The sequence below is a fragment of the Mustela putorius genome, unplaced genomic scaffold, assembly GCF_011764305.1.
Source record: "Mustela putorius furo isolate JIRA1106 unplaced genomic scaffold, ASM1176430v1.1 tig00000461_pilon_pilon_pilon, whole genome shotgun sequence".
NCBI lineage: Eukaryota > Metazoa > Chordata > Mammalia > Carnivora > Mustelidae > Mustela > Mustela putorius.
The window spans coordinates 3374755-3402571 of record NW_025421390.1 but is presented as its reverse complement, the minus strand read 5'-3'; the positions used below and the strand labels follow the sequence as shown (position 1 = coordinate 3402571).

At 39.3% G+C, this 27817-nt stretch overlaps 1 protein-coding gene across 5 annotated transcripts in view; it reads left to right on the top strand.

Annotated features, from left to right (window-relative positions):
• Window positions 1–3002: 3002 nt before the first annotated feature.
• CDADC1 (cytidine and dCMP deaminase domain containing 1) overlaps window positions 3003–27817 on the top strand; it is a 46554-nt gene continuing 21739 nt past the window's right edge. For 4 of the 5 annotated variants that reach the window (XR_006606950.1, XR_006606949.1, XM_004775256.3 and 1 more), the window contains exons 1-5: window positions 3003–3201; window positions 3932–4029; window positions 11135–11209; window positions 20723–20900; window positions 25741–26310. Coding sequence is in view for 3 of the 5 variants with exons in the window: in XM_004775256.3 (XP_004775313.1) it covers window positions 3120–3201; window positions 3932–4029; window positions 11135–11209; window positions 20723–20900; window positions 25741–26310 (1003 nt within the window). In the remaining 2 variants the exon portion in view is untranslated. The remainder of the gene's footprint in view (window positions 3202–3931; window positions 4030–11134; window positions 11210–20722; window positions 20901–25740; window positions 26311–27817) is intronic. The other variant, XM_013047207.2, reaches the window with a different exon arrangement.

Genomic DNA, 27817 nt, shown 5'->3' with positions numbered 1-27817 from the left:
CACTTCAAAATTTGAATGTGGATTGCCCTGTAGTGATCAATCAACGCTTATTTCTTGTTTTAGACTGTTGATTAGCCTGTATTAGAGTGTCCTTGTTCTGGAGGAATATATACTGGAGTTTTTTAGCTGGGCGAGGAGGGGGGATTGGGCATAGTCTCTGTAGCCTGCTCTTTTTTTTTTTTTTTTTTAAGATTTTATTTGATACAGAGGGAGAGAGAGAGAGCACAAATGGGCAGAGAGGCAGGCAGAGAGAGGGGGTGGGAAGCAGGCTCCCTGCTGACCAGAGAGCCTGATGTGGGGCTCGATCTTGAGATTATGACCCGAGCCAAGGCAGAGGCTTAACCCACTGAGCCACCCAGGCGCCCCTGTAACCTGCTCTTAAATGACTCAGAAAAAGAATGGCGTGGGGAGGTGTGTAAATGTAACAGAAAGAGTAACAAAAAAATGGTACAAATGTGGTAAAATGTTAGAAACTACAGATTCTGGAAAGGGGGATGTGAAGTTCTTTGCTCTGACAAGACATGAAGTAGCAGGCAAAGTATCCATGATTAGTAAAGCCAATTTACTAATATCGCATTGTTGTTGAGATACCTGCTGAACCTGCCTTTCCAGCATGTCTCTGAAACAGGATTATGCATCCCATCTCATGACATGAGACTTGCTCCAAAGGTCATGTAGTTCTGCCATCTTTTTTTCGCCTGCCAGGAGAAAAGAATATCCAAAGGCTGCTCCGTTAGCCTGGATCCCAGAGCCAATTCACAGAAAGAGTGCAGTAGCATGGAATTTGAGCCAGAAGGAAACCTTTGCTGTGGCAAGCCACTGAGATTTGGTGTGAATTTGTTACCCACAGCTAATGGAGTCTCAGCTAACTCATAGCTAACTAGTAAACAGCTTGGGTGGTCAGAGATGTCAGTTTCTCTATCTGACTGCAAAGTCCATGTTCTTTCCATCGATTATTTATTGATTTTTAAAACCATTTTATTGATTAAGCTAGCCTTTGTTGTGCTCACTTGAACTGAGCTTGTCCATGTCTAAGCACTTAGGTAGCATTTGTCTTATACTCCTTTTTAGTTTTTATTCTTCTTTGCAGCAGAACTATTATTTCCAGTAATACTGTAGACAGGATAGCCCAAACAAATTTGTTACAAAGCACCCAAAAATGCCAGATAAAATATGGCTGAACTAGCAAGAAAATAAAGGAAACAGAATATTTAAACAACTCTGAAATACTAAAGGACTGAAAATGGAATGAAAACAGCAATCTAAAAAGAAGGAAGTGAGCAACAAAACTAATAGTTTTTCTAGGGGTAGATTTTACTCATAGAGATTAAAGATAATTAATATATTGTATATATTAAATAATCACATATATACATATATATAAGATACAAATATCTTTTTTTAAAATTTCTCTATGAAATACCTGTTAACCATTTCTCTTTGTTTCTTAATCATTTGTAAGCATTCTTTAAATATTCTGGATATTCATTCTCACTTGGGAGTGTGTATGATAAATATCTTCTTCTGTTTGCCACTTGCCTTTTCACTTACTTCATTATGTCTTTCAGTGCACATTTTTTCATTTTAAAGTACCAAACATACCAATAATTCTCTTTAATGGGTGGGTTTTATATCTTAGTATCTTTATAAATGTCTTTCCTACTCAAGGTTATAAAATATTTTTTAATATTTCCTCTAAATATCGTAAGTTTTTCCTTTGACATTTACATTCGCATGCATGTAGAATTCATTTTTGTGCATTTAGTGAGGAAGGGACCCAACTTTATTTTCCATTTGGATAGTCAGTTAACAGCAGCACTATATCCTCATTGATATATAAGGTCACCTGTGTCATATCAAATTTCTATACACATATGAGCCTGTTTGGGGGCTTTGTATTGCCTATCACTTGTTTATTTACCTCCTTTCCCCCCCAAAAGATCTTATTTTCTTCAAGAATATCTTGGCTATTCTTGGCCCTTTAATCTTCTATGTAAACTTAGACTCATATTGTCACATTCCTCAAATATCCCACTGTAATATAATTAAGGAACTATAAGCCATACCCATTATCACCAAAGAGTACTACCTCAGTCCTTTACAAAATGATGCATTTTTGTAACTTTCAGCTTTTGCTTTCGAAAAGCTGTTTTTATGTCTTGATATTTGTCAGTATTTCAAGTTGTGTATTGGGTTGGTGAGGGAAACTGGGCTCTGAGTCACTAGCGAGGAGTTTCATTTTGAGTCATGCCTGGGACACTTAACAAAATAATCAAATGCACTGGGCACAACCCTGCAATGTCAATATGGCACTCCCCATATTTTCCAGGTGCCACTTGCTACTTCTTCCCACCCCCACCTTTCTCATAATCACGGTTGGACTTTTTTTTTTTTTTTTTAAAGACTTCATTTATTTGAGAGAGAAAGAATCTTCAGATCTTCTGTTTCAACAGACCACGCTGAGAGCAGAGTCCGACAAGGGGCTCGATCCCAGGAGATAATGACCTGGGCTAAAACCGAGAGTCCGACTGCGCCATCCAGGTGCCCCTACAGTTGGACTTCTTGAGGTGGTACGTTTGATGAGCAGCAGAACGTCCCTATGGTAGTCCCTGGCACTGAGTTCCTAAGGACTGGCCAATATCTGATGGTAACAACCACCTGCACCGCCCAGCTCCCACCTCCCCGACCCCGCCTTCCCCTTCTCTCAGATCGCGGCTGTGACCGATGGGGCGGCGCTTCCATTTCAGTTCCCCTTCACTCTTCTCACCTGAAATCTCAAGTCTGCGCAGGCCTCATCACTCTGTCAGAGGCCGCATAACCTGCGACTTCCAGGCCAAAAACATCGACAGCTGAAGTCAGGCCTGAAAGTATTTAGTGCGCCGCGCTGTTCACCCAGGCAGCCGCCGCCAGAGGGGCAGCCCTGCGCCACGGCCTCCACACCTCGCTGATACGACACACAGGGCGCCCGGAAGTGGCGGTCGGGCTCTTACGTCACTGGCTGCGCCGAGTTGGCGGTTGCCGTACAGTTGCTGGGAGGAGGCGGGAGGTGGAGCCGCTAGGGCCAAGATCATGCCAGATAGCCAGAGGTATTCTGGGCAGCAGAGGCCGCTAGGCTTGGGATGAAAGAAGCAGGGCAGATGCAAAATCTGGAGAGCGCGGGGGCCGGGCGGTCAGTCAGCACCCAGACTGGCAGCATGACTGGTGAGTGCCTCGGACCCTGCCGCCGCCACCCCAGCCTTTCGGCTCTGCCCTGAGCCTCTGCCTCCGCGTAACTCCGCTTTCCCTGCCTGCCCCTCTTCGCCCGCGCTTCTGCCCTGGGATATCGCATTCCCGCCCTAGACGCGTTCTCAGCTCGGTTACCAGGAACCCCTGGCCTGGCAGGACCTGCTGTTGAAGTCGCGCTCATTCCCCTTTTCCCCCACCCCCCGCCCTTTACTTTTCCTCCCAGGACCTAGAGCTGGGATCTGGGGTATTGAGCCTGAAAATTCCGCGCTTTTGACTTGATTTCCGAATTAACCACACACGACGCTTCCCTGTATTTAAGCTGCCTTACCCGCGAAGGTCACCGCACTGTCCTTCTTGCAACACCACAATTTAAAGCTTGCTCCACCATGACCTCAGACGCAAGGACTTTTCATGACTTAGTTTGGATTTTTTCCCATAGTTACATGTATCAGATGTACCATTTTGTTTTCCTTGCCATGTGAGGGCTGGAGAAAGGGCCCGACTTTGAAAAGTGCCGGAGGAGGTCGCTGAAAGTGAGGTTGTAGCCAGACTCCTGCCCTTTGATTCTCTTGTCCTCTTATCGTTTTTTCTCTGCTTCCTACGAAAGCAGCCAAGTTAAGGCTGCAGCACCCAAATGGCATTGAGGGTGAGTTCCTGTTTTCATCTTTAGTAAAAATTTTTAAAGTGTCTGCCCTCTCTTTTGTAGGTCAAATACCAAGGCTTTCTAAAGTCAACCTTTTCACTCTGCTCAGTCTCTGGATGGAGCTCTTCCCAGCAGTGAAAGCCCAAAGACAAAAATCTCAGGTATATTTGGTTTCCTTAGTCTTTCCCACTTAGTAGTGGTTTAAATTACGCTTTTCCAGTTTCTGCCACACTTAAAAGCAAACTCAAAAACCTTAAAATTCGCAAAATATTTCTGTGGTTTAGTGTGATATTTGTAACTTATAGCTGTAATAGCTCATCTTTCTAATCTAAAAATAGAATTGTTACTCTCTGATTGTGCCATGTTTATCAGGTGTTAATGGTACTTATATGTTGGTTTGGGCAATTGGATGGCATAATCTATGACCCAGTTGTGTACTATTGATGTTTCATGTGAGTAGTTATCCCCTTCTACAGAACTATAAATTACATGAAAATGGAGATCATGCTTTATTTTCCTCATTTTTATTACTGTGTCTTATTTTATCTTATTTTACTGTGAATTTCTTTAATCCCCCTTTAGCATCTATTCTTATAGTAGGTAATCTGTGAATGCTGATTGGTTTCTTGTTCCATGTAAATAGTCTCTTTTTTGGATCTAAAAGAGGTGATCAAAACAGGTTAGGAATATATAGAAAGAATAATTATAAAAGCCTGCATCTTCACTTTCTCCAACCCTTGGGCACCAAGGTGCTTCTCATCTTTTTCCTCCATGCTTGGAGTGGCATGGTCCTAGGTTCTTACCATTTGGTTTGATAGATTAGGAAGTTTAGAGTGTTTTTAGGGGGCCAAGGCCATATAGGGAAAATAGTATTAGGTTGTTTAAGCATTGAAGACATTTTTTGAAAAAAGGAGAGGGGGGGAAATTACCCATGGCTTCCCACCATTCTAACAACATCACTTTTAACATTTTGGTACTTTCCTTCAGTCTTTTTTTAAGTGCAGGATTTTTGCTTGTTTTTCTTTTACAAAATCGTGCTTGCATCCTGCCTATGCTTATGCAAGTTTCCAACTTGCCAATAATTGTGCTGTAAGATTGCCTCACATTTTCCACAAGATGACTTTTTGTAAATCCTTAAACACAACCATTCTCTTTCTCTTTTTTCTTTTTGGTGTCTTCGTTTCAGTGGATAAGGTTGTGTGCTTGGCTTTGGAGATACAAAAGAAAGATTTGGTTCTTATTTTCTAATGGAGACAAAAATTAGGTATTTAAACAAGATGCAGGAAGCAGAGATGCTACCGAGACTGAAGACTGCAGGCCAGGCTCTGCGTGGGGAAGTGAGAGGAGGATGCACAGGGGAGGCTCCATTTGCACAGAGACGTGAAGAATGAGTAGGTATTTACCAAGCCAAGGGACTCCATATGGAAAAGCTTGAAGGAGTGAGAGAACTTGTGGTCCTCATGGGGGAGGGTGAAGTTGGGTGAAGGGAAGAGACTGAGATGATCTTGGAAAGGTATACAGGAATCAGAAAATAAAAAATATTGTATGCCTTGCAAGGGAGTTTAGATTTTATAAGTAGGGACTACACTGAAGAATTTTTTAACAGGGAATTAAGGAATTAACTTTTTAATGATTAGGACTTTATCTTTTTAAAGCACTTATAGGTTCAGAGCTAAATTTCCAGGAAAGTACACAGATTTCCTGTATACTCTCTGCTCCTCCCTACATGAATAGCCTCCATCACTAACCACATCCTCTCCAGAGTGGTTCGTTTGCTACAGTTGATGAACCTGCATTGACACATCATGATCACCCAAGGTCTATAGTTTACACTACAGTTTAGTCGTGGTGCTGTATATCCTGTGTATATCAAATGTATAATAACATGTATCCATCATTATGGTATCATACAGAATATTTTCATTGCTCTAAAAATTCTCTGTGATTCACCTATTTATCTTTTCCCCCACCTCTCCCAACGTTGGCAACCACTGATTTTTTTTTTTAACTGTCTCCATAATTTTGCCTTTTCCCAGAACATTATATAGTTGGAATCATACAGTAGTATGTAGCCTTTTAAGGTTGGTTTCTCTCACTTAGCAGTATGCATTTAAGGTTCTTCCATGTTCTTTCACGGCTTGATCACTTACTTCTTCTTATTGCTTAATAAGATCCATTGCCTGGATATACCACATGTAATTTATCCACTCACCTGCTGAAGGATATCTTGGTTGCTTCCAAGTTATTGCAGTTATGAATGAAGCTGCTATAAATATCTGTATGCAGATTTTTGTGTGGATGTGAGTTTTCAGCTCCTTTGGGTAAATACCAAGGAGCATGATTGCTGGATTGTATGATAAAGAGTATATTTAGTTTTGTCAGAAACTACCAAACTGTCTTCCAGAGTGGCTGTACCATCTTGCATCCCCACCAGCGATGAATGAGAGTTACTGTTGCTTCACATTCTCTCCAGTATTTGGTTTGTCAGCGTTCTGGATTTGGGGCATTCTTATGGGCATGTAGTGGTATCTTGTTTTAATTTGCATTTCTCTCAAGACATGTAATGTGCAGATTTTTTCATATGCTTATTTGTCATCTGTATATCTTCTTTGGTGAGGTGTCTGTTAAGGTCTTTGGCCCATATTTTAGTCAGGTTATTTTCTTATTGTTAAGTTTTAAGAGTTCTTTGTATATTTTGGATAACAGTCTTATATCAGATATGTCTCTTGCAAATATTTTCTCCCAGTCTGTTGCTTGTTTTCTCATTCTCTTGGCAGTGTCTTACACAGAGGAGAAAGTTTCAATTTTTATCAAGTCCAGTTTATCACTGATTTCTTTCATGGATCGTTCCTTTGTGTATCTAAAACACCATCACCATACCCAGTGTTATCTCAGTTTTTTTTATGGAGTTTTTTAGTTTTATGTTTAACATTTGGGTCTGTGATCATTTTGAGTTGATTTTTGTGAAGGGTATAATGTCTGTGTGCATATAGGGAATTCACTTTTCCTGATAAAATGATATCTCTTGGGGGCGCCTGGGTGGCTCAGTGGGTTAAAGCCTCTGCCTTCGGCTCAGGTCATGATCCCAGGATCCTTGGATCGAGTCCCACATGGGGCTCTCAGCTCAGCAGGGAGCCTGCTTCCTCCTCTCTCTCTCTGCCTGACTCTGCCTACTTGTGATCTCTGTCAAATAAATAAATAAAATCTTTAAAAAAAAAATGATATCTCTTGGAGTAGTTTTCTTCTCTGATTACTATGTGAAGTGTTTAATAAGTAGTAAAACATTATTTAAAATGTTTTGCAGGTTTACTTCCTATTAATCACTCCCTCAGCCCCACCCTGGCTTCATGTATTATTAATGGCTTTGAGAAAGTCTTCACTTCCTTCATGATTTTGAAGTCTTTTATTCTTTCTGTCTCTTAGTAGCTTAATATTATTTTATGAAAGTGGAAGATTTTCAAACCCATTGGGTTTTTGGGTTTGTTTTTGTTTCTTTGCAGATAAAATTGTCTTGAAGACACAGAAGCAAATGCTTAAGAGATTTAAGACTTTTTTACTTTATTTATTTTAAAGATTTTATTTATTTATTTGAGAGAGAGTGCACATGCACATGAGCAGTGGTAGGGAACAGAGGGAGAGGGATAGAGAATCTCAAGCAGACTCCCCACTGAGCATAGAGCCTGTCACATGGCTCTGCCCCAGGATATATGTGAGGCTTGAGATCATGACCTGAGCTGAAATCAAGAGTCAGTTGCTTAACTGACTGAGCCACCCAGGTGCCCCGAGATTTAAGACTTCTTAAAAGCACATTTGAAAAGCTGGGCTTATTAGAGATTGTGTACTAATTTTGAAGACTTTTTCTTAATATGAAGATTTTATCTCATTTTAATTCATATATATATACATATATATGCCCATATATATTTCTGTATATATATAATATGTATCTCAAGAATAAATTCTCTGCTGAAATTAAGTTCTTTCTCAACAGAGTTGTGTATTAAATTAAAATAAATTCAGTATTAATCGCACAATATGTTCATAGGGTTGAGTACGATCTTTTTCCTTTCAAGAGAAGAAAAATGTTCTTTAAGCTAAAATAATGTTTGTTTCACTTAAATTTTTTATTCTGCTTTTTCTATAAAAAGTAAGTCATAGAAACCCTAAGATACAATTTGACATGTAATTAGATTGGAAATACTGCCTTTGACACTTAGCCAATCTTTTATCTTCTAAAATATTTTTATTTTACCCAAGTAATGTATGCTTATTATTTATAAAATGGACTAAAGAAAAATTTTTTTTCATAATTTCATTGTCTAGTGATTACTGACATTATTGTGCTGTTTCTCAGTCTTTTCCTTCTCTCTCTTCTCTCTCTTGCGATGTTTTTTGAGATCATTCACTTCTGGATTCAGCCTTTTTCACTTAACATAGGAAAATGATTATGCTGTAATACTGTTATTCCCCCTGGAGCAGGAAGTTAGTCTAATGGTTTAAAAGGAGCAGTGGTTTTGTAGTTAGCCTACCTGGGTTCAAATCTGGACTCTACCTCTGAGTAGTTGTGTAATATTGAGTAAGTTATTTTCCCTCTCTCAACTTCCTTATCCATGAAATGGAATGTTACTGGTACATACTACAGGGGGCTTTTATGAAAAGTGAACGAGTTTACAAGCTCATGGATAGTGCCTGGCACAAACTATGGACTATATGTGTTTGTTACTATGTTTTAATATTGGCATAACAGTCCATTGTATTGATGTACCATGTATATTCCCTTAGTACTGGACATTTAGATTGTCATTCATTTTTACCAGCTTCAATGTATTTTAACTTAAAACCACTTCTATTTTTTTTTTTTAAGATTTTACTTATTTATTTGACAGAGACCACAGTAGGCAGAGAGGCAGGAAGAAAGAGGAGGAAGCAGGCTCCATGCTGAGCAGAGAGCCCAATTCGGGGCTCGATCCCAGGACCCTGGGATCATGACCTGAGCTGAAGGAAGAGGCTTTAACCCACTGAGCCATCCAGGCGCCCCTTCTAAATATGACTAATATCTGAGATTTTTCTGTGTTGTAAAATATTTATAGTGTATGGATGCTCTTTGAGGATTGTTCAGCAGAGTTTACATTAAGTATAAAATCCAATAATTTTTAAGAATCCAGCCCAAAATTAGATAAGTGAGTTGGGAAAGAAACTAATTATTTTTGAGACTTGGGAAAAGCACAGCTAACTCAAAGTTTTAGAACAGAAGTCAGGACTACTGAAAATGGCCATTGTTTCGAAATAATAATCTCTCCTATTGGTTCATAGCTTTTCATTTTAGTTAAGTTAAACATACCTAAATTGCCTGAATGTGACTGTAAAATAAGAACTAGAATAAGTGTATCGTTGCCTCATTTTTTTCTTTTTAAGATTTTATTATTTATTTGACAGAGAGAGAGATCATAAGTAGGCAGAGAGGCAGACAGGCGGTGGAGGGGGAAGCAGGCTCCCTACTGAGCAGAGAGCCCAACACAGGGCTCAATCCCAGGACTCTGAGATCATGACCTGGGCCAAAGGCAGAGGCTTAACCCACTGAGCCCCCTAGGCACTCCACCTCATTTTTTACATATCAGGTACTGTCCCTCTCACCCAGTTCTTCCCGTTGTGTACTCATTGTACTTTTCCAGAACAGTAGCAGGATAACATAATGGTTAAGACAATGGACTTGGGGCTCAGGTCCTGGTTTTCCCATTGACTAGCTACAGAGTTATTTAATCACTCTCAGCCACAATTTCTTCATTTCTAAAATGGAAACAATAGGGGCTACTTTGTAAAGTTATGAGGATTAAATGAGATAGTTTAGAGCCTGGTGCTTGGGAAACACTGTTAGGTACTTTATTATTATCACTTATGTAATAATCATCATCACCACTACTACCATCTCCCTCCTACCTTTCCATTACCAAGATCATCACTTTCCCACTTCCTGTTCTGCTGGGATAAAATGTGATTCCCAGGACATGGCTTTTCTTGTAAACTTTTTAGAGGTTGTTGTTTTTTTTTTTTTTTTCCTAGCATCCAACATTTGTTTCAGAAGACAGAGTTCCAACATTCACCAAGTTTACCATTCCCACTTTCAAACTTTCTCCAGTTTATTACATAGCCCATCTACCTTCGGGCTCACAGAATCCTGCTGTATCATTCTGTGTCAATAATCTGCTCACTTCCTAGTCACTTTCCTGTGTCTATAAGGGCTGCATCCTCAGCAAGTAGGTTTGTGGCTGCCACATAGCAAGGATTCAGTAAATATTGTTGAATTAATAAATGAAGGAGTTTAGCCCCTGACTCAAAACTTCCTACTTCAAGTTTTACTTTTAGAAAGACTTGTATACTTCGTATGTTAGTGTCCTATTACTTCTGTAACAAATTACCACAAAGTTGGTGGCTTAAAACACACATTTTATATAGTTACTACCCTACAGTTCTGGAAATCAGAACCCCAAAATGGGTCTTACTGGACTGAAATCAAAGTGTCAGCAGGGCTGTTTTCCTCTTGGAGGCTTGGAGGAGTTTCCATTTCCTTGTCTTTCCCAGTTTCTAGAAGCTCCCCAGTTGCCTTGGCCCATGAACTTCTTCCTCCATCTGTAAAGCCAGAAGTGGCAGACTGAGTCTCATGCTGCATCACGCTGGTACTGATGTGCCTCTCTCACTTTTAAGGACCCTTGTGATTACAGTGGGTCCACCCAGATAATCCTCCCCATCTCGAGGTCAGATGATGAGCAGCCTTAATTCCATCTACAGTCTTGCCATAGTAACATAAACAGAACCATAGTCTCCAGGGACTGGGACAGGCAAGTCTTTGGGAGACCATCATTCTGCCTCCCATATCTAATGCCTTAGCTGCATAGTTTCCTTATCTTCCCAATTGCAGTTAATATACCCTTATTCCCATTTAGCCCTTTTAAGTTATGGCCACATTCTAGACTGTTCCTTAAAACTTCCCAACTCCAATTCTTTAACTACAGAATTTTATTTTCTGACCACAAGTTTCAGTACTTCTGGATTTTGGAAAAGTATGGAGGGGACTTTATATGTAAAGGCATTATATACTAGGTTAAGTAGTCTAAACTTGAACCGGAAAAAAGGGTGAAGTCAATGCACTTTCATCAGGAAGAAAAAAAAATGATTTAAAACCAAGAAAACCAGCCTTCAAATAGGAAATACTGAATTAATTCTATGTTTTGTGCACTAATTTTCCCCCCTTAATCTGCTTTGAATTAGGAAAAGGAAGAGGGAAAGCATGGACCCTTAGGAGATAATGAAGAGATGGCCAGGATATCTACTGACAAAAAACAGGTGAATTTTTAAAAAATTTTAAAAAGACATTTGTAATCACAAAGCAAAAGCAATGGTATAAAGTAGAATAAAAGTCCTTCTTATACTCAAGTTTCCCATTTCTACTTCCAAGGCATGTTCTTACATACCTTTCATATCCTTCTAAAAGTTTCAATGCATTTACAAGAATATACATGTCTCCTGTAAAAAGGAAAACAAATCCAAATTGTTGTATGATATGCTCCTACGTCTTTTTTTTTTAATTTTTAAATTCAGTTCTTGATACATTTCCATACTAGTTTGCATAAATGTGTTGAGAAACACACTGTTCTCTCGTACTCCCAACACATCTTGCTGGTTTAAAGTATGCAAGGCCCTAACTGCTCTTTATCTAGGCCATTTCTTGGAGTTGTGTTTGTAGCAAGCAACCTTGAAGGTTGAGCTGATGTCTTCCTCTGGGACAGAGAGGAGGTTTGCTTACTGTCTGTGATAAAACAGCAGTGCCCAGGCTTAGTGTTCCTTTCCTATAACACCACCCACTTCCTGTCTCGGAATCCCTCTGGGCCATCTGCATGACCCCCATGGGACTTGTAGGCAAGGCAAACATCACACACATGGTGCTGATTCTGCTTGCTGCACTGTGAATGATCAGGTTGTCTCTGACCCTGGAGCTTCATGTGTTCTGCCAGTATCTGTGAAACAGTAGCGGGCTAATTTACTAGAAGGGTAAACTCAGACCCAGACTTGATAAGATGAACTTTGTTCTTTTTAATATTGCATAGTATTTCCTTGTTATTTTAATCTTCTGAGTTTTCCGGAGAGATTCTAATTTATTGGGTGTCTAGTGGAGACAAAACAAGTATATTATGAAAAAAGTTACCTTCATGATTCTGATGTGCATTCCTGGAGATCTCCTGATAAGTTCTGAGAGTCTCTAAAATCCCCAACAAGAATATAGAAATTCATCGGGCTCTCTGCTCAGCAGGGAGCCTGCTTCCCTCTCTCTCTCTCTCTCTCTCTCTCTCTCTGCCTGCCTCTCTGCCTCCTTGTGATCTCTGCCTGTCAAATAAATAAATAAAATCTTTAAAAAAAAAGGGGGGGGGGGCGCCTGGGTGGCTCAGTGGGTTAAGCCGCTGCCTTCGGCTCGGGTCATGATCTCAGGGTCCTGGGATCGAGTCCCGCATCGGGCTCTCTGCTCAGCAGGGAGCCTGCTTCCCTCTCTCTCTCTCTCTCTCTGCCTGCCTCTCTGCCTCCTTGTGATCTCTGCCTGTCCAATAAATAAATAAAATCTTTAAAAAAAAAAAAGAATATAGAAATAATTTGTCTCTGAATATTTAGATGTTTTTAATTTTAAGAAAGGCAAAGACAAAAAAAATAGTGACTCACCACTTAATATACTAGTTTGTTGCTTAAATTGTAATGTAAAACCCTGTGACTAAGATAACACAGGACTTGCCAAGATGTTAGGGAAGTGACGCATTCGGCATCCAGAATGGTGATTCACTGAAAAGATATAGTCTCCTGGGAGTTGCAGTGAGTGGAAGTGCAAAATGAAATGCAACTTAGGCTTTTATTTGCTTTGTTTTGTTTTAAGTTTGGGATTTAAAAATCTTTATCTCAAACTTGACATTTTGACCTTAGTTAAAATTGAAAGATAAAAGATATTTTCTGAGGTGAAGAGGACTCTGGACAAAAAAGTGACAAATTAAACTTAGCCTAAAAGTTTGTTTGTTCTTTGTTGTTGTTTGTTTTGTCTCTGTGCCTATGCTGAGGGGCGGAGGAGGGATAAAAGATTGTTCTAATAATAAATTGATGAGTATACTTCCCGCTTATGAGGAATAGTGTTGGGTTTTGGGGTCTTTTTTAGGAATTGTTTTTTAATATTATTTATTTATTTAGAAAGAGAGAGGACACAAGCAGGGGGAACTGCAGAGGGAGAGGGAGAAGCAGACTACCTCCTGAGCAGGGAGCCCAATGCAGGACTCGACCCCAGGAACCCTGGAATCATGACCTCAGCCAAAGGCAGAGGCTAAACTGACTGAGCCACCCAGGCACCCTAGGGATAGTTTTTTTTTTTTTTTTTTTTAATATATTATTTATTTATTTGACAGAGAGATCACAAGTAGGCAGAGAGGCGGCAGAGAGAGAGGGGGGAAGCAGGCTCCTTACTGAGCAGAGAGCCCCCTGTGGGGCTTGATCCCAGGACCCTGAGATCATGACCTGAGCCAAAGGCAGAGGCTTAACCCACTGAGCCACCCAGGTGCCCCAGGGATAGTTTTTTTAAAAGTCTTTTGTGGCCAGGGTTTCTGGCTTTATTTCTGTTTGCTTAGCTACTGAGAAAATCTAAAGCTAAAATCTTTAATTACAGCCATTTTCATTTGTCACAATTGGTTCATTTTATTTTATTATTATTATTTTTTAATTTTTTAATTTCTTTTCAGCGTAACAGTATTCATTGTTTTTGCACCACACCCAGTGCTCCATGCAATCCGTGCCCTCCCTAATACCCACCACCTGGTTCCCCCAACCTCCCACCCCCACCCCCACCCCTTCAAAACCCTCAGGTTGTTTTTCAGAGTCCATAGTTATTTTATTTTATTTTTTAAACTTTTTTTTTTTTAAAGTAATATCTACACCCAGCGTGGGGCTTAAACCCACAACCCCAAGATCAAGAGTTGCATGCTTCACCAAACAAGCCAGCCAGGTGCCTCACAATTAGTTCATTTTAATAAAATGAACTCTAGCATGCTGAGATCTCTTGATATGGCTTTATTAGTTCTTTTCCAAAGTTGTAATTTAAAAAGAAAAACTCACTGGAATTATTCAGAAGTAGATACTAACATATACTTTGTATTTGGGGAACATAAAACTCAAGAAATTTTGGGATGGGAAGGGAAAGTTCACGGTAAATTTAAAGCTTGTTTTAAAGGCCAATATAGATCTTTCATGTTTTAAATTTATTTTTGGAAGTATATTTTGCAAAGGACAGATTTTTGTATTCCTTTTAAATGTCTTTATAGTTTAGGAAGTGGTTAGTTAACTCAGAGAAGGAATTCTATAAACTTTTCTCTATTCTTTCTTTTTAGACATTTTATAAAATATCATTCTCCATAGTTGCAAACATTTATACTCATAACTGAAACTGAAACTTGACTGTTTTAGTTAATAAAGCTCTGGTCTGTACTTTAATTTCAAGATGTGTCCTCTTGGGGATAACTGTAGACTGAAGCCCTTTGAAAGGGAGTAGGGAATAACGGGTACCCTTTTCTCAGCCTAAGTTCCCCAAGTACTGTAATAATCAGTCCCAGACCCAAAGATTGGATTTACATTCCTTACCTCAGAGCCCTTTCCTGTGAAAATGGTATAGACTATTTTGTCTACATAGAACTTATTTTTAAGTTCTATTTTTCACCTTACACAGAACTGATTTTTAACTTAGTCCATTTTATTTGATATTAATATTGTCACACCAACTTTTTTAGTTAATATCTGTGTAGGTAAGGACACATTACGTTTAAAGTAACACTTCTTTAGAATGCCAGCCTGTCCCCAGCCTCCAGGGCTTGGAAGCAGAGTCAGCCCAATCCCCTACGTGGGTGGCATACGGCTCAGGTAGCTCAGACTTACTGCTTTGGCTTTGAGTTCTCTTCATTTGTAACACCTGAGAAGGTGTCTTCCTTTCTTTTGAGCTTGACTATGCATTTAAAACTTTGTTGTAGGGGCATCTGGGTGGCTAAGTCCTTAAGTGTCTGCCTTTGGCTCAGGTCATGATCCCAGAGTCCTGGGATCAAGGTGCACATCTGCCTCCTTGCTCAGTGGGGAGCCTGCTTCTTCCTCTCCTACTCCCCCTGCTTGTGTTCCCTCTCCCTCTGTCAAATAAACAAATAAATAAAAGTCTTAAAAAAAAAAACTTTTTGTAAATAATCTACGTATTTGTAGAAGGTGGGACCTACCCACATTAGTCTAGACTGCCATAGTGTGAAAAATTGGGAGAGTCAGTTTTGAGAAAGAAGTTGAGAACTATCTTTATTTAGTCAGTATTTGAAATATTTTAAAAATTTAAGATGACCTCTGCTTTGTTTCTGCCTTTTACCATCTGTGGGTCTTTCAGAAAACCACATAATCTCTTTGGGCTTCACTTATCCATGTATAAAACCACAGGGTTTCCTACATTTTTTTGTTATTACCACATAGAAGCTTAACACTAAATAGTTATAGACTGGATGCTGTAAGAAACAAGTCAAATCAACTTGGTTCTCACCCTTTCCTAGGTTAAAGTGTACTTATTTTTCAGTCAGAAAAATTAATGGATAATTAAATGGTTCATTGTTCAGTTAAGAATGCCTAGATTTAGAAAATTTCTGGTATAAAGCCAACATTAAACTTTCAGAAAAGTCTTTGGACCTAATGAGAAATGTGCTTTTGTTCAAACTGGGTTCAGATCAAGAACTAAATAGAACTTTTATTTTATTAATAAATCAAGTATAATCTGTGATATAATCATTAGATATGTTAAAAAAAAACAAAGTTCAACTGAGTAAACTTAAAGATTTAATTGCTTTATTCAATGATTCATGAATCTAGCAGCATCCCCTCTAATAAATAGAAAGGAGCTCTTCCTCATTGCAAAAAGGGGAGGCTTCTACAGGCAGACCAGGCAGGAAAAGGGAGTGTCTATAGTTTTAGGCAGGGTTACCTTCCTTTGGGGAACTGCAGGAGTTTATCAGGTGGATTTCCTCGCTAGCTGACCAGGAAATTCAGTCTGACTGGTTAAGGTTATATTCCTGGGAGCGGCCAAAGCCTCAGTTAGGTGAGGCATTAAGTCTCAGTCTGATGGTGTGGGCTTAGCATGAGTGACTCTATTTGGGGCCTTCTTTTGGTTGCTGAGACCCCTCCACCTGAGAGATGTGATCAAAACTTAATGCATTAGTGCCATCCCTTGCTGTTGCTCTGAAATTCTTAGAGTTTTTGTTGATCATCTATGGTGGTATTCATAGGACATGAGTTTTAGTTTTGTTTTCGCTGGTTTTTTTTTTTTTTGAATCTTTGTGGTATTCACAGACCATGACTTCAAGTTCACATTTTTAAAGGAAGTCATTCTCTTCATTCCTTTTCTGATGTTCCAGTCTCAGGTAAATGATTTGTTTGGTAGTTAGTGGCTGCGAACACACATTTAAAGCTGTATTTGAGAGAATACAACAAACCAGAGAGACCACTATGATTATTACAAGCAGGGTAGTCCCCAATATCTAGAGTGTGTTTCGAGCTGCAGTCCCCAACACCCAAACCAGGCAAAATTAAATAAGTTAAAGGAAGACCCTACTGAAGGATTCACTTTCTTAAGCCAGGTGGCTCTTTCGGTGGTTTCACAGCTGAGTTTCAGCTTTCCCACAGCATTAATCCATGTGCAGCAAGTGGGGTTGGTCACAGTACAGACAGCTCCTTGTTCAGCCAAAAAATAATCAAGGGCCATCCCATTACCAAGAACAGCTTTGGTCAGAGGGCCCAAGGATTTTGTTGGGCAGCTGTTTTTTAAAAAGCAGATTCTGTAATACTTTAAAGAGTTAAGGAAAATTTCCTGATCATAGCCTCATTCATACTCACTCCTAACCAGGGAAGGGAGCTAATTTTTAATCATGTATGCCTCCTGTAATTCCTTTTTGAATCTTGGCTCAGAACTGGAAAGGTAACAGCCAGGGAACCAGTACAATTTAAGGGGCTTAGACTGTACAGGCAGTTTTTACTCTGGTTGCTCTTACCTTGTGTCCCTTCCTTTGTACAGAGCTTGGATGAATGTTTCCCTGGGTTGTTAACAAGAGACAGGGTTTGTTCTGGAGAAACAGGTGTTGGAAATCAGGGAGAAGTTTGTGACAGGCAGAACTGCAGAATCACCAGCATCAGGGCAAGTTCAACAGTCATTTGGAAGTTGGATTAGCAACGGCCCGAGATACAAGGCCAAAGCAAGGCAAAATATGGACAAAATCATAAGGACCTTCATGCTGTAAGAATTAGGAAAAAGGATGGTCAGAGAGGGAAAGAGGAATGGAAAGAAATGTTCTTGATCCCACATTTTGGGAGAGAAAGCAGTGGAGAAGACATTTAGCATTTATATTTGGCCATGACAAACAATTTTATGAAAGCTGTGAACTAAATTCTGGGCAAGGGAGCTTCTGTAGCAGTTTGTATTTATACTAAACCTCCACCCTCTCCCCTTTTTTTCTTTAGTCTTAGGAATTGGGGATGGTTTAGATTAGAGTTCCTGGGGAAGATCCGGTAAAACATGTGCATCTCAAAGGCACAGGGAAAGAATGTTAAGTTCCTCCAAAACAATTTATAAGCCTTTTGAGATAAATATGGGAGGTTTGGGGATTGGTAAAAAGAATAGGTGGATTTTGAATTGTTTCTAGAGCTGCATTTCTGGTTTTGTAAAGATCTGTAAGATAAGAACAGTTGCTTTTAATTTCTCAAGGAATTGGGTTGTAACTTAAATGACATCATAGGTTGGTCCCCCCCAACCACATCATCTTCAATTTGCTTTTATATATTAGGGAAAATATTTCCAACTCAAGATGGAAATCAAAAGATTTCTGTGTACAGATTTAGAGCTCTTTGTCATTGTAATTTTTTAGTAAATCCATAAAAGCGTGAGAAGGTTTTTACTTTTCCTCTGGGTTCATAGTTTTTTATTTTAGCTTAGGGGAGAATGTCTAAGAAAAACTCTGATCAGGCTTTGAATATCAGCTTTTAATCTGGCCAACTTCTGACCACAGGACAAGCTACTTAAAAAAACTCCTTTTAAGTATCCTATCAATTTTCAGCTGAGACAAACAGTAAATATTCCTGACAGTATTAAATAACCCCCTGGACTCAAAGGCGTCCACAGAGAGGGCTCAAAAGATTTTTTTTTTTTTCCTCTCTTTCTCTCTCTCTCACTCTCTCTCTCTCTATCAGTTACTGTAGACAGAGATCCAGGAGAGCTGACTCTGGTAAGAGTTCTCACTCTTAGCCAGCTTTGGCCAGTTTTTCCTAGGATCCCTCAGCAGACTTGTAGTGAGGTGTAAAGTCGGTGTAGCTTTGGTGTCTATCAATTTTATCAAGGTTTTCAAATCATTTTCATTTTATTTTCCCTTGGCTGTTTAAGGGAATAAGGTAGCAATTTACCTGACACTTCCTTGGAGCCCTGTCAACCCTCCTTCAAGGCTAGTTCTAGGGGTCTCTGTAAGGCTACCTACTTGGTGGACTTTTGTTTATGGTCTTGTAGTCTCCTGAAGATTGGAAAGAAGATTGAGGCAGAGGATTACTAGAATGAAGGTATACTCAATTAAAGGAGGATAGAGGGTGACAGTAGGAGTTACCTCAGTCTTAGAGTTCTGTTGTATATACCTCTTGTGTCTTTAATTTTTCACAAGTGATTTGCAACAAATCTTTCAGTGAAGGTATTTTGGGATTTTGAAGCCTTTTGGAGCTTTCTGCATGCCAGTTAAAACAGGTATATACCACTGTGTTTGTTTGATTTGGAAACCCTTTCTTCTTGAATGATCTTATCTAACTGGACCATTCCTCACCGTGTCCATCTCATTCTAGGCTATTAGTTATCTGAGGGCTTCTAGCAGTTTGGTAGGGCTCTAGCCAGAAATGGAGTTTAACCCATATTTTCTGTCCAGCGGTAGCTAGTGGTAAAGGAGGTACAACCTACATTTCTGTCTGGCCGTATCTTGGGGTCCCCAACCTGATGGTTGTTACCAAGCCAACTTCTTAGGGTACAAAAAAGCTTAGGAGGATTTTGTCATTTTGTAGATACTTTTAGCTTCCAGGATTATAATTTTTAGACTTATAATAAGTAAGGGTGCCAGAAGGTAGTATGCTTTGGAATTTAAGGGTCTCTCTTTCTCTCTCTTATTTTTTTTCCGATTTTATTTATTCTAGAGAGAAAGAAAGAGCGGGGGGGAGGAGAGGGGGACAAGCAGACTCCACACTCAGCATGGGCCCTGATACAGGGCTCAATCTCAGGACCCTAAGATCATGACCTGAGCTGAAACCAAGAGTCGGATGATCAACTGACTGAGCCACTCAGGCACTCCTCTATCTATCTGTCTTCCTACCTATCTATCTGTCTGTCTAGCTATCTACTTACTTTTAAGCTAAGTGGGTTTCTCAGAGCCAAACTAATAGCTAAGAAGAACATGCTGCTATACCAGGGTTGGGAGTTGTGTGATGTTTTACCCTATACCTAATTGCATCAAAATTTTCTTGAGGTTGGTGGGTGACCTAGTGTCATTCTAACCCACTCTATGACCAGCTTATCCTAACACAGGATTCTTAGAGTTTGGTGGCAGTTGCTCTAACAGCTTTTTTTTTTTTTTAAGATTTTATTTATTTATTTGACAGAGAGAGATCACAAATAGGCAAAGAGGCAGGCAGAGAGAGAGAGGAGGGAGGAGGAAGCAGGCTCCCTGCTGAGCAGAGAGCCCGATGTGGGACTCGATCCCAGGACCCTGAGATCATGACCTGAGCCGAAGACAGCGGCTTAACCCACTGAGCCACCCAGGCGCCCCTGCTCTAACAGCTTTTAAGTGCTTAACCCATGTCCACCAATTTGGCAGCTTTTGGTCAGCCAAGAGTCCGATTAGCAGTAGCTTTTACCTACACAATGTAAGACAAACATGCTCACCTTAACACACCAGCAGTAATCAAGAGATTTTACCTTAGCCTGGCCAAAAGAAGGCCTTGTGCACACCACTACCAATTCTTAACATGCAATCAAGGACTGGGAAAAGGACTGAACCAGCACTCCTCAACAAATAGGGACTATAGCCTAAGATTCCACACAATGGGGAGTTGTAGACTGAACCACAAGGAGTTCCCAATATGGAATCTGGGGGCTAAGTCAAGGGGTGGGGGTTCCAATCAAATGGGGGATTTTGGACTGGAAAAGCAATCAGATTAAGAGCTCAGTGCAAAGACATTTAAGCCCAGAACCAAGAGAAACTCACCTATGGCCCTTAGATATGGCAAGAAAGACAGAGGGTATCATGCTTGTGTTTCTTGTTGTCCCTGAAGCCATCAGGAATTTTCCTTTGTATCCAGATGCTTCCACCAAATCTGTTAAAAACCAAGTTCAACTGAGTAAACTTAAAGATCTAATTGCTTTATTCAACGATTCGTGAATCATACAGCATCTCTAGTAAATAGGGAGGGGCTCTTCATCACTGCAAAAAGGGGAGGCTTCTATAGGCCTCTACAGACTTCTACAGATGGGGCAGGAAAAGGAAGTGTCTAGCAAAAAGTGGATTGTTTCAGGCAGAGTTACGCTCCTTCGGGGGGCTGCTGGAGTTTATCAGGTGGATTTCCTCACTAGCTGACCAGGAAATTTCAGTCTGACTGGTTAAGGTTATATTCCTGGGAGAGGCCAAAACTGCAACTAGGTATTAAATCTCAGTCCAATGATGTGGACTTAGCTTGAGTGACTCCATTTGGGGCTTTTTTTAAATAGATGTTAGCACTAATACAATATTATTTTGTATTTTAATGTAGGTGAAGAGAACTGGTCTTGTGGTGGTGAAAAACACGAAAATTGTTGGTCTCCACTGTTCTAGTGAAGATTTACATGCTGGAAAAATTGCTCTTATAAAACATGGGTCAAGGCTGAAAAACTGTGATCTTTATTTTTCCAGAAAACCCTGTTCTGCTTGTTTGAAAATGATTGTAAATGGTAAGTGTAGATAAGGCTTGGTTGGGGATTAATAGTATTTATCTAAGAATAACCAAGATAAATTGCCTAAACACCACTACCGTTTAGAAATATGAATACATATCAGAATATAGTTTGATACTAAGAAAAGTCAAACAACACGGATTCTGGTCTCAGCCCTGTCACTGTTTAGATGAGCCTTTGTGTATTAGTAGACTAATGCTAGCTATCATAATAAACACTGAAATTTCAGTGGCTTAATATACCAGACCTTTATCACCCATGTAATAGTCCAACATAGGTGTTGCTGAACAGCAGGCAGTTTTTCTCCATGTGGCTGTTTCATGGGTGTAGGCATCTTCTGTGTTTTGCTACTGTTGTCTTCTAGGGCCTTGAGTCTTTTGCATCCAGAGGTAGACTGAGACAGAGAATAGAGAAGGCACACTGCTCCTAAAAACTAAAAATGCTGGCCTAGAAGTCACTTGCATCATTTCTGTTCCCATCCACTGTGGGCTCTGTAGCTCCTGTCTGAGCAGCTGTCTCCCAGGGACTGCTCTGTACTTTGGACGGAGAAGCACAAATTATTAATGTTTAACTATCCATCTCTGCTACACCAGGCTGCTCACTAAAGCTATGCTTATGATTCTGTTTTGTATCCAGGTAAGTATGCATACCATTCTCCCATTTAAAAAATATTACATCTTTTACATAGGCACTTTGATGTTGTGACTTAGAATATGAGTTATATATTTGGTCTTCATCCCATTCCTGGTACAAAGCAAATAAAACCCTTGGAACTTCCTGGGTGATGAGGGTGATAGAGGTGTCTTTTGTTATTCTTAACAAGCCCCCTTCAGCCACACTTGAGTTTGTTAGTGAAGGGACTTTTGGGAAGCTCCATAAATGGGGGCCCGCTTGTCAGCAGAACCAACTAGGTAATTAAAGGGTTGGCGCTTTCAGTCTCACTTCTCAGACCTCTGAGGTTTGAGTTCAGTTACCAATGGCCAATAATTTAATCGTTCATGCCTATGTAATGAGGACTCCTCCTCCAAAAAGAGCAGGTTTGGAGAGTTTCTGGAGAAGAAAAAGCTTAGTTTTTTGTTTGTTTAAAGATTTTATTTGTTTGACAGAGAGAGAGCATAAGCAGGGGGAGCGGCAGACAGAGGGAAAGGGAGAAGCAAGCTCCCCGCTGAGCAAGGAGCAGATGTGGGGGTCAGTCCCAGAACCCTGCGACCATGACCTGAGTTGAAGGCAGATGCTTAACCAACTGAGCCACCCAGGCATCCCAAACAAGGCTTAAACAGTTTTAATCCATTCCCTCAATTTGCTGCTTGGATTATTTGTTACAACTTAATGTAACACATCATCTAGTACCAAATGAGTGATAAAGGCTGTTAAGTGATATATGAATTGAGGGGTGTAATAGTGATCTATACAGGTTGTCGTGTAATGAAAGGCTGGGGCTTAAGCTGGATCTTGACGGGTCAGATGGAGAGGAAGAAGAACACATTCCATGGGAGCAGCACATGCGGGATCATTGGTTTGTGAGAAGCAAGGTTCTGGGGTCAGTGTTCATAATGGAGAAATACTCTTGGAAAGCGAAGTCATTTCAGGCTCCCCAGCTATGTTCTTCTCTTTCTTTTTCTGGGGAGCCCGTAACTCTTTAGGCTTATGTTATAAACTGAATTATTCACTTTTTTTTTTTCACGGAACACTGCGAACAGACAAACTGTGTGGCAGATGTTCTCTCAGAAAGGAATAAGTGAACCTATCACTCCCAAGAAAACTGACAGTATTTGTTGCCAATGATAAAGTTTGAGTCTTCAAGTGAAAATTAGAATTTTGAAAAAGTTACATCCACCGTCATGAGCTTACAGCTTCCTAACACTTGAGATCAACACTAAGACTCTAATGATGTAATATTAATGATGGTCATGCTAACGAACAGTACTTTGTCTTAATATCGTAAAGTCGGTAAACCAGTATTTTCCAAAAGACCAACGTAGGATGCTACAAAATCATGCATGCGTGAGAGAGCCATTGTAAGTGCACAGTAAACCAATGGACTTTAACATAGTTGTATGGAAAGTTTATTGATATATTTCAGATTCCATACTGTAACTAACTTTTAAGAAATTACCCCTCAAATTTTTATGTAGTGTCAAAGAGGAATATTCAGTTATCTGAAATGTGTGTTAAAATCTTCTTTTTCAACTATACATCTGTGTGGATCTGAATACTTTTCATATACTTCAGTGAAAACAACCTATCACAGCAGATTGAAAGCAGGAGCAGATTTGAGAATCCAGCTGTATTCTATTAAGCCAGATAATAATAAAGAATTTTGTAAACATTTAAAACAATGCCATTCTTCTCAACTAGTTTTTATGCTGTTTTGGAAAATAGTTATTTTTTATTAAACTGTGTTATATTAAAGTATAGTAGGTTCTCTATTGTTATTTTTAATGAATTAAAAAATATTTTTTTGAGGAGCGCCTGGGTGGCTCAGTGGTTAAGCCGCTGCCTTTGGCTCAGGTCATGATCTCAGGGTCCTGGGATAGAGTCCCGCATTGGGCTCTCTGCTCAACAGGGAGCCTGCTTTCTCCTCTCTCTCTCTCTGCCTGCCTCTCTGCCTACTTGTGATTTCTCTCTGTCAAATAAATAAATAAAATCTTTAAAAATATATATATTTTTTTGAAAATTTTTTAAGTTTCTAATATAATAAATATCAGTAGGTATAACCTATATAAACAGAGCTCTTTAGGGTCCTCAATAATTTTTAAGAGTATAACGAGTTCTGAAACCAAAACATTTGGAAACCCCTGCTGTAGCATTTGCCAGTGGTACATGAACATTTGTTCAGAGACTAGTCATTCCCTCTTCTCCTTAAATCAGGATTGCTAGAAGCAAACCAGATGCTTAGGTGAAAGATTGACTATCACCACTGAGTAGAAATGGATTGTGAGAACTCCAACAGAGGGAAGGTGAAATGCAGCCACAGGAAACGTTCTGATATCAGCTCTGAGCCTTCAAAGCTGATTTATAACCCAAGCTACAGTAAGAGTCAGGATGAGCAGGGTGTAGATAGAAATGTGTGTTTGTTCAACCAAGACTTCTTAATTCATCTGTTTCTTGGAATGCAGGACACTCTGTGGGCCATCTGTCTTTTCCCTTCTGGGCACAATCATAAAAATCTGTCCTAGCTGAAATTCCATGAGATAACTAGTAAAGGAGTCTCTTTGTAAAATACTAATCAATTGATGATCATTTGAGTGCTTAACCCTGTGTAAAGGATCTAATTGTTCCCTCTCAAATATAAACTATTTTTTTCATCTGTTTGTTACCTAGTTTTATTTTCTTTTTTGTAAATTGTCTGATCATATTGTTTTGTCTGTCTTGAGGCCTTATTGTTCTCATCAATTCTTATGTATTGTTAATGAATTACAGTTTTTTCTGTACATTAAAGATTACTAACCTTCTGTCACATTAATTGAAAAGAAATTGTTTTGTCTTTAATTTTGTGGGCTTAAAAAAATTGATATTGCTCCCCACCCCCCAACACGTTCATATAAACTGCTGCCCTCACATTCTTTTGGCCATTTAGGTTTTTTCTATATGTCTACTATTTATTTATTTACTTACTTGAGAGAGAAAGAACGAGCAGGGGCCAGGGGCGGGAGTAGAAGCAGAGGGAGAGGGAGAAGGGTACTCTGTGCTGATCAGGGAGCCCAAAACAGGAGCTAGATCCCAGGACCCCAGGATTATGACCTGAGCCAAAGGTGACACTTAACTGACTGAGCCACCCAGACACCCCTATGTTTTTACTGTTTTAAACAGTGCTGCACTAGATATATATGCATGATTTTGTTTGTTTGTTTCTATTTAGAATTTTTCTTTCTTTTCTTTCTTTTTTTTTTTTTTAGAATAGCTTCCCAAAGGAAGAATTCCGACCATAGGTACATTTTTAATGTATGGATGAATTATTTATTTCAAATATGAAACTCTCAACAATATCAGTTGTCAGCTATGATCTTTCTAAAAGCAGCCATTTGATTACTTATAGGACTACAGTATGTAGTTCTGGTGCCGGGCTTGGGGACCACACTGAGCAAAGCCTGTGATTCCACAAATATCTTCCAGGCACCCATCTTTTCCCATAAAGGGCTATATAACAAATCTCTTAGGCTTTGCAGGCTATATGGTGTCTGTACAGGTACTCAACTCCACTACTTCATTGTAGTGCAAAAGCAGCCAGAGACTGTCAATGAATGGGTGAGTCTTTGTTCCGGTAAAACTTCATAGACACTGAAATCTGAATTTCATAAAAAGTTCATTTGTCACAAAATACTATTCTTTTGATTTTTCCAACTATTTAAAACTATAAAATCCATTCTTAACCTACAAGCTGGGAAAAAAAAACAGGCAGCGGGACAGATTTGGCCTCTGGGCCATAGTTTGCCAACCTTTGGGCTATATTATAGTTGACTTCATAATAGACATTTATTATATTGGGACCACTGGATCTACCACAGTGATAAGGTGGATTTATTAAGAAAGCCCTTAATTTCGGGACGCCTGGGTGGCTCAGTTGGTTAAGCAGCTGCCTTCAGCTCAGGTCATGATCCCAGCGTCCTGGGATCGAGTCCCACATGGGGCTCCTTGCTCAGCAGGGAGCCTGCTTCTCCCTCAGCCTCTGCCTGCCATTCTGTCTGCCTGTGCTTGCTCTCTCTCCCTCTCTCTCTGAAGAATAAATAAAAATCTTAAAAAAAAAAAAAAAAAAAAAAAAAAAAAACCTTTAAAAAAAAGAAAGCCCTTAATTTCAACATGGATCTGATAACTGCCTTTCATATTTTGTTTTCAGCTGGAGTTAACCGAATTTCATACTGGCCTGCTGATCCAGAAATAAGTTTGCTTACTGAGGATTCTAGTTCTGAAGATGCCAAGTTAGATGCCAAAGCGGTGGAAAGATTGAAGTCAAACAGTCGGGCCCATGTGTGTGTCTTACTTCAGCCTTTGGTGTGTTATATGGTGCAGTTTGTAGAGGAGACCTCTTACAAATGTGACTTTATTCAAAAAATTGCAAAAACATTGCCGGATGCTAACATTGACTTTTATTCTGAATGTAAACAAGAAAGAATAAAAGAATATGAAATGTTATTTTTGGTTTCAAATGAAGAAATGCATAAGCAAATACTGATGACTATAGGCTTGGAGAACCTATGTGAAAATCCATACTTTAGCAATCTAAGACAAAATATGAAAGACCTTATCCTACTCTTGGCCACAGTAGCTTCCAGTGTGCCCAACTTTAAGCACTACGGATTTTATTGTGGTAATCCCGAACAGATTAATGAAATTCACAATCAAAGTTTGCCACAAGAAATTGCAAGGCACTGCATGGTTCAGGCCAGGTTATTGGCATATCGAACTGGTGAGTTATATGCTTAGTGCATAAATTGGGGCTGACTGATTGGGTTGTATTTGTCTCAGAAGTAAAATGGTATTCGTCTCATCTATTGTAGAGTTCATTTACTCTTAGACACTAAGGTCTTGCTGTTCATTTTATGTGTGAAGTTAGTGAAACCCTTGAGTAGGCAACTCTTAGAGCAGTTTTAGGATTCCTGTGGCCTTAATTTCAGTGCTACATTTATAAATCAGGGACTGATTATCTAGACCCTTCCACTTCCTGCTTTTGTCATCTCATTAATCACTGAGCCCTCCACTAGAAATGGGACAAAAAGAGAAAGGAGAGAGAACTAAAATCATTCATTTTAGTTGAGTTGTCAATATTTTGTATGTATTCAGCATTTAATAAAAACTTTAAAAATTTTCATAACAAAAATATGAATTCAAAATAACGAATAGCTTTGTAGTAAAGGAATATTAAATTCTTCCAGTTGCTGGTATGTCTTTAATCAGCAAGTTGAAAAAACAGATGTTTTTACTTCATTAAGTTGTCCATGAGTGTATATGTGAAAAAGGAAAGTGTTACTTGGGAATTTTCGTTATTGTGATGAAAGATGGCATCTGTATTTCCAATTATAGAACAATGTTTTCACATCTTACCAAGCATAAGATTTTTCAAAGTAAAATCATGATCACTTTTAAATGTAACTTTGAAAGCGGGGGGAAAAATATAGGGAGGAGGAGCAGTAGAGTAAGTTTTGATGAATGGAGGATATTTTTTAGCTTATCCCAAGAAAGAAGGAGAAGAAAGAAAATCACAAGAAAAGGTTCATACAAATGCCACTGGTCTGCAGTATATTCTAAACAAAGACCACAATCAAAGTACTTTTCACTAGAATGGAGATTCTCAACTGACAGTATATCAGAATCACCATTAAAAGTTTTATTAAAAGTACAAATGCTTGAGTTCCAACCCAGACCCACTGAACCGAGTCCATAGGGATGTGGCCTAGGCCTATGAATTTTTAAAGTTCTCCAAGGGATTCTGATCTTCAGCAGGGTTAATAATCACTCAATTTTTATTAAAGAATTTGGTTCTACTATAGGCACAAACTGTATGATTCCAAACAACTGTTGTGTAAAAGTCTGATTTAATGTCATTATGTTGTATCGTGGGCCATGCACTAGTGTCTTGGCCAAAAAACCAGCTTTCTAAAGAATCTTTCTCTTAACCATTCTGGAAGGACAGAAATAAATGGGAATAGCTGTTACAGCCATAATTCACTAATTCCCCTTTGCTAATAAGAATTCAGCTGATTCCAGAGTGAGATGGGCATGCACTGTTCTTTTAATTGATCTCAATATCTCCTCAATATTCTCATAGGAGAATCATACCATGTATGAATCATGAATCATACCATGTATGAATATGAATACATATGAATATGAATATGTATGAATGTGAATCATGAATATGAATCATACCATGTATGATTCCAGTGTTTGAAGATGTGGTAAAAAAAAAAAAAAAG